The 7675-nt window shown below is 38.2% G+C and overlaps 1 protein-coding gene across 5 annotated transcripts in view; it reads left to right on the top strand.

The window, feature by feature from the left end:
- LOC118735312 (voltage-dependent calcium channel subunit alpha-2/delta-3) overlaps positions 1 to 7675 on the top strand; it is a 513712-nt gene that overhangs the window by 492058 nt on the left and 13979 nt on the right. For 4 of the 5 annotated variants that reach the window (XM_036464990.1, XM_036464991.1, XM_036464993.1 and 1 more), the window contains 3 exons: positions 1776 to 1880; positions 1989 to 2250; positions 2311 to 2784. In XM_036464990.1, coding sequence (XP_036320883.1) covers positions 1776 to 1880; positions 1989 to 2250; positions 2311 to 2784 — 841 coding nt within the window. Of the gene's footprint in view, positions 1 to 1218; positions 1252 to 1775; positions 1881 to 1988; positions 2251 to 2310; positions 2785 to 7675 lie in introns of all 5 variants that reach the window. The other variant, XM_036464995.1, reaches the window with a different exon arrangement.

Here is a 7675-nt window from a genome sequence, read left to right as displayed (position 1 = left end):
TGCAATTAACGCTCGACCATAATTAATTTGTTTATGTGGCTGGTAGGATGTACGAAAATGGCGAAAACGAATAGGAGAAGAAGAAAGTGGAAGGTGGATTTAGGATTCTTGGCCCTCCTATAACTGAAAACGCTCATCTGTGCACTTTAGTTTCCTTATACGGACTTTTATTGGCTTACATGGTACATCGGACCAATGTTGAAGTTGCAAGGTCAGAGAAGAATATTACGCAGGTGGAAATAAGACCATCGGTAAAACTCATAACATCGAAAGCTTAGTATTCGATATGGTATCACAGCGCTACTATTCTTGGCCTTTGTGTCAGGAGGATTCTGCTCTTTATTCGTTTCAATTTGAACTAAAAATGTTTACTTTACAGACCGATTTTGCTTTTAAACGCTCTTTTTGTATTGGCCAACGCAAAAGATCTTATTACGCTCAGCGAAGCAAGCGGGCATTGGCTAGTATATACATAAGTGCAGAACCTTATTATTATCTGGCTGGCTGTGAACATAGGGAAGGCGACTTTATATCCTCCATCTTGAAAAGTCCTACAGTGATTCAGTAGCTAAAATGAAATCCGTCTCCATTGTTCATCTTTAAACCGTCCGTGTAAATAAGCGTCGTATTATCTACAATCTCCACATTCTTCTAACCCTGGGTTACCGAACCCTAACCGAATGTGAATGTCCACTAAGCTCACGATCGACCTAGTAGTGAAGTTTTTTTTCAAGAATGTATGATTATTTATATTCATGGAACCAGAACGACTGAGTGCTTATTTGTGGATCCTAAAAACCTGATGTCTATTTCGAAATATTAAGTTACTCATGTTTGCGAATTTGTGCAGACTAGCTTGAAACAACTCGGTTGTAACCGAATATTGATTTCTTATCTCTTTTCTTGATGCACATTTTACAGCACAAAAAAATTTTCTTTATGTTTGTATCCGAAAATCATAAAGCACATTTTGTTTCTCTATATTGTTTAATGAAAAAAAAATATTATATGCACTAAAGCACCAATTTCTTTTGTTTTTTATATTCCTGCTCTTTTTTTCTTTCTGGTAAACTCTGTTTGGTTAATTTCTCGATAATTTATATTTCATGTACAAATTAACTTTTCTTCTGAAAAATCATATCTGTTTGAATGCAAATTTTAACGCGCGAATGAAACTGTCCTAATGTATGCAACATAAATATTTATAAATAATTTTAGTCCAATCGCCACATTAATGGCTATACTTAAGAGGTAAATTACACAAAAACTCAAAACGAATTATTTATTGCTACGCTGCTACATATTGGTAACACACAAAACGTAAGCTATTGCTGCCTATAGCCACGTTGGTCGTTGTAAGCTATAGATTTGAAATAACTGCCTCCCTCGAGCTTTTGTAATGCAAAATGTAAAAGTTGAAAACATAGTGAAAGCTCTCTTCATAGTATTGTGCTTTTAAAGCTTCCATGCAAAGGAACACTGTAACAAAGCTGCCTCGATTAACGATGTCTTTTCTCTGCTACTAATCTTTACATATTGAGAAATCCATATAAATGAGCAAAGAGATAGCCTCTTTTAACTCGTATTCATTTAGACAAAATATATTTGTATTTTGCACAAACTTAGTATGTAAGTTCCTAGCAACACGAGAAAGAGTTAAAAAGGAATATCTTGTGCTCATTTTCCCTTGTATGTAGTTTGTCCAGCTAACAAATTTCTTTGAAGTCGAATACCTATTTCCAGCTTGCTGAAGTAGCTCGTTCATATATTTTCAGACAAGGTTATCAAAAGTTTTTGGTTGCCACTTCTTTCGTTGCCACGCGTTCGGGTCTTCTACGTTGGATTGATCACATGAAAAGACCAGAGGACTCGCCTGATCCGTAAGTTATTAAACCAAGCAATATTCAATATTCTCACTATAGAATTTACGACATATTAAATGCTCAATGCTGCAAGTGGAAAATCACCCCTAACTTTTTTCTTAACAGCCATTTCAGTGAGGACAATGCCCGCGCCATGAGCACATCCTGGTACAAACGTGCCGTAGATCAGCATACCGTCGAACAAGACAGTTTTGTCTATAGTGTGCCCTTCGCTACTGGCTATGCGACAAAATTGAATACAACACTTGTTACTGCTTCACACGCGATATTCCTTGAACATCGTGGTCACAAAGCCATAGCCGCCGTCGTTGGTTTACAATTTCAATTGGACTCTTTGGCAAAACATTTTATAAACATAACCTCAACCGTGCGTACATAGAGGAATAAACAAAGTAATAATAAAACCTTGAAAATATTTTTCTTCCAGTGTACCGGCATGACAGGCTGTCGTCGCACTTGTGCCTCAGATGATCTCGACTGCTATGTGCTGGACAATAATGGCTTTGTTATTATCTCCGAGCAAGGCGATCATTCAGGAAAATTTTTTGGACAAATCGATGGCACTATAATGGATTCATTGGTACAGGATCGCATTTACAAACGTGTCACGGTTAATGACTATCAAGGAATTTGTTCGGATGCCGATAATCCTTATACGGCGGCTAGTGCTTCATTGCAGCCACACCGCGCTTCCACGTGGCTTATGAAATATTTGATATCGATGAGCGCCACTTGGTTGGCTATGTTACCCGTACCGCTGCATGCTTGGCCACAGGACGATTACACATACAATGAAGATGTATTTGAAGAGCCTTCATATACCGACGATTATGAACCATTTGAGGACTATAATTCACCAATTGATGAGGAAGTGGATGAGTTTTTCACCACCGCCGATGTGGTAAATAAAAGTATTATATATTTCAGTAAACTCGCTACAATGGTTGGATTGCGACTGACCTTATTCTACATATTCGTTTGTGATACATGTGTTTTACCTAGTGTTCATTTCGTTATTCGTTCGTCTGTGTGTATGTATGTGTACGTAGAATATTATGCTTAAGTGACTAAGTGTATCTTTCATATACATATGTACATAACATCCCTCTCCCCTAAGGTTTACAATGTTTCAGTAACAGGAGCTACAAGAGTTCCAAAAATGTATGTAAAAAAAATAAGGTCGGCTTTTTAACGCCGGCACCCCCTAGGATTGTTCTATATCGAAAAAAAAATATACCCCTATTTTTTTATTTTGAAAATAAAAATAAAAATAGGGAGTGCTCAAAGCGCTCAAAGTTTTCCATGTATTTTATATGGGGGAAAAACAACTTTTCGTAGAAATAGTGTAGAATTCTTGAAAATCAACAGTTTTCGATCGGAAAACTTTTCTTATCTTCAGGAGATTGCCAGTAATAATACGCAATTGTCTCTTTAACAATTTCTTCATAGAACCTATATTTTATAGGTCCTCTAAAACCCCTAGAAAATGCAATGGAAAAAATCTTTAATCATAAAAAATGGTTAAATAAACAATTGGATATTAATACTGAAGTCTCCTGAAGAGAACCACAGTTTTTCGATTGAAAAATATTGATTTTTAAGAGTTTTATACCATTTCTACGAAAAATAGTTTTTTCTCCATATAAAATACATGGAAAAATTTGAGCACCCCCTAAATATTTTTTGATTTCAAAATAAAAAAATAGGGGTATATTTTTTTCGATATAGAACAATCCTAGGTGGTGCCGGCATTAAAATTCCAACTTAATTTTTTTGTGCCACTCTAATGTACATACATATTTATGATAATAAACGTTTTGGTATTTTACGTTGCCTTTGCGAACGGCGCAGCATCGTCTCGGGTGATTGCAGTGTTGTTGTTGTCGATGTCGGCTTTTGCGATGTGTCTGACTGTAGGTTTTTGTTAGCCTCTTCTCCGCCCTTTCCACGAAGTGTTTCTTCAGGTGGTGCCTCAACAGGCTGATGTGGTTGAGATGATGATTGCGATGAGTGATTTGTGACCGCATCTGGAGTCTGATGTGACGATAATGAATGTTTCTGAGCTCTACCCATTTGTTCGCTGACTGGACCTCCCGTTAGCATTCCTGTTGCTTCCGGCGTATCGTCGCTTGATACTCTTGACCGTTGTCGAGTCTGACACTATGATGCAAATCGCCTTTATTTGCCTCAGCTACTCCAAATTTGCATTTGGGCTTTGACAGGTAACTGCTACTTTTTCACCTACGTCAATCCTCTTTGTTGGTAGCGTCTTACCGAATTTCGTTTGATCATTTTGCGGCAAAAGTAAAGCCAAACATGCTTGTATTTGCCGCCCTAGCATGAGCATCGATGGCGATTTGTTGGTTACTGGGTGAATGGTTCGTCAGTAAGCTATAAGTATCTTTGAAAGCTCGCTTTTCAATTGCTGCGATAAGTTTATTCTTAATCGTTTGTACATAACGTTCTGCTCGACCGCTTGCTGGGTGATAAGGTGCTCCTTGCTTATAGATGACTCCATTTTCCTTCAAAAATTTTTGAAATTCGGTCGAGTTGAACTGTCTTCCGTGATCACTTACCAAGATATTTGGTACACCAAACTGCGCAAATATCTCGCGACATTTTTCAACCGTTGTTTGAAGTTAAATGAACTTCCGGTCATTTGCTAAATGCGTCAATTAAAATAAACAAATATTTATCCATTGCCGGACCGGCATAATCTACGTGTACTCGTTCAAAAACTTTTCCGGGTGTTTTCCAACTGTGTACTGGCTATGTTTTTTTAGGGTCTGGTCGGGTGTCTTGGCATGCAATGCACTTTTGCACCACATTCTCGATGTCCTTATGCATTTGATACCACCATACGTTGGCTCTGGCCAAACTTTTCATTCTGACCACACCGAAATGAGCCGTGTGCAATTCCGTGTGTTGTCGTAGATTATTTGGAATGTATACGCGCACTCCCCTCAGTGTACAGTCGTTATGTAAGTAAATTCGTGTTGTTCCTGCCATACTTCAAACCCTCATAAAGTCATCTTATTGTTTCGTCCGCTTTCGTTTCACGCTGAAGTTTGAATTTTCGAACAACTCTTCTTCCACCACGTAAACTTCTTCCACCTGTTCGTATGTGGCTGCATTGGGTAACCGCGAAAGAGCATCTGTGTTCCCATTCTCTTTCGAACGCTTGCATTTGATTTTGTAGTCAAACTGTTCCAAATATAACGCGTAATGCTGCATACGAGTTGCTAAATTTATCGGTATCCCTCTGCCAGGTGCAAATATCTGTGATATCGCCCGCTTATCTGTAACGAGCGTATGCCTCTTTGTCGAACTGCGAATAGCGTTGTTGTACTTTGCTTAAAGTCTGTGACGCGAACTGAATCGGTCTCACAGTGCCATCTTCATACATGTGGCTAAGGACCGCCCCTACCCCGATTGGGCTAGCATCCACAGCTAACGTGATCAGGAACTTTGAATCGTAGTGGCAAAGAATTACGTTTGATTTCATTTGCTTTTTTATTTCCTCGAACGCCACTTTACACTTTTTGTCGAATGACCAAGTCACTTTGTCTTGCAGCAATCTATTGATTGGGTGAACTATGTCGCTTAAGTTTTTAACGAATCTGCCATAATAGTTCACGAGCCCCATGAATGCACGAACTTCTTTATGGTTTGTTGGAACTTTCATATTCTGTATAGCCTGGATCTTGTTGCTCATTCAACGAATGCCTTCTCTGCTTATTACGTACCCGCACTATTCTATACTTTCTTTCAAAAATTCAGATTTTTCCAAGTTAACATGCATGTTGTAGTGATCGAACCTTTTAAGTACTTCCTCGACACGTTTTATGTGTGTATCATCATCTGGCGCTGTCACCTTTATATCGTCCAAAAAGACCGATACTCCCGGAATATCTCCTATAGCCTGTTCCATTAATCGCTGCCATTTTGCCGGTGCACTGGCGATTCCGAACATCATACGAGTTGGATGGTACAATCCCCTGTGCGTGTTGAGCGTAAGAAGGTGCCTATCGTCTGGATGTACCTCTAGTTGAAGGTATGCTGTTGCCAAGTCGATTTTCGAAAACCGTACTCCACCTGCCATTTTGCTAAACAGCTCATCTACTGTTGGTAGTGGGTGTTCATCGACCAATAAAACCGGGTTCAGCGTAACTTTATAGTTCCCGCATATTCGGACTCCACCACCCTTTTTCCGCACCACGACAATTGGCGTAGCCCATTCGCTGGTTTCAACCTTCTTAAGAAGACCTTCTGCTACTTGTGCATCCAATTGTTTCTCCACTGCTTCCATTAATGGAAAAGGAACTCTTCGGTGCTTCACAAACTTCGGCGCTGCATTAGGTTTTAGGTAAAAACGAGCTTGCAAGTCTTTAATTTTTCCGGTAGTGGTCGAAAACACATTCGGATATTTACTAGTTAAATTTTCAATTTGACTGCTTTTCTGATTTTGCTGTATCTGGTTAATATTTTGCACACTAACTGTATCATTATTTATTATTTTGTTCCATTCTAGTCTAATCTCGCGTTGCCATTCTCTGCCTAGAAGTGGCTTGCGGTCAGAGCGCACTACATACAGTTTCAGTATTTTGTCACATCTCTCAATTGAAACCCGCACCCAGCTATAGCCCAGACATTCCGTTCCGTTTTAATGGTATTCAATTGAATGTCGGCGAAATACTTTCTTAAATCTTTATTGCTTATGATTGAGACGTGGGAACCACCCTGTAGGGAAACGAACTAGTGCAGAACTGGTTCGGTTCTAGTGCATTTGGAACCATGACTAGTACGCGTTAATTCTCTTTTGCATGCTAGCGACTGGCGAATTTAACATTGCGATCTCCTAGGAAGTGTCAATTGTCCCCCGTTGCATCCCTTTGGCTCTAGTTCCGAACCAGTTCTAAATTCGACAGATAAGATCTAGTTCGTTTTGCATCCCTTTTCTATAGTTCCGGCTCAGTTCCAAATTCGACAGATGAGATCTAGTTCGTTCTGCATCCCCTTTTCTTTAGTTCCAAACCAGTTCCTAATTCGAAAGATGAGATCTAGTTCGATCTGCATCCATTTTTTATATGCAGTTCCCAACCTGTTATAAATTCGTCACCTTAGATCTACATTTCTAATCAGGCTTGTTGAAACATTTCCCTTCTATATTAAATACGATCGGTTGAAGGAAGGACAATACAATCACAAATGGTTAAACGCATTTATTAAAAATCTATAAACCACATTAGTAGTAGTAGTAGTATTAAACTTAAGTAGTAAGTAAAAAACAAAAGTGCGTTCTGCTTAAAAGTAAAAATATTAATTCACTTTGTCTTACTTGTCTAAATTTAAGCATATTGATTTTTAAGTAAATTCAGTTCTTTTTAAGCTTATATGTATATGAAGTACTTCGAAAGTTTTTGTCGTACTTAACTTAAATAAGATATACAGTCAGTCAATAAAGTTTAGGTACAGTGAAGTTTTTACAATACCGGCAACTATTTTTTAAATATTTTATTTTTCCCTATTTTTTTATAAAAATATGGTTAATTCCACACCAAAAACCCCAAAAATCGGAGTTACAAACCTTATGCAAAATTAAAGAAAACTCTGCGAATTTCCATCCAAGTATTGCAATTTACACTCTTTAGAAAAAAGTTAAGTATTCGGTTATTAACCCATTCAATTTTAGCATTACAAAGTGCAAGTTTGAGGTAGCTAGGACTTACCATTGATATTTAGCAATTTTTTTTTGTTATTTGGTAAGTCCTAGCTTCCTCACACTTGCACTT

This window comes from Rhagoletis pomonella, unplaced genomic scaffold (genome assembly GCF_013731165.1).
Source record: "Rhagoletis pomonella isolate Grant_MI unplaced genomic scaffold, Rhpom_1.0 Rhpom_scaffold_00003, whole genome shotgun sequence".
NCBI lineage: Eukaryota > Metazoa > Arthropoda > Insecta > Diptera > Tephritidae > Rhagoletis > Rhagoletis pomonella.
The sequence above is the reverse complement of the archived record's forward strand: the minus strand, read 5'-3'. Positions and strand labels throughout refer to the sequence as shown.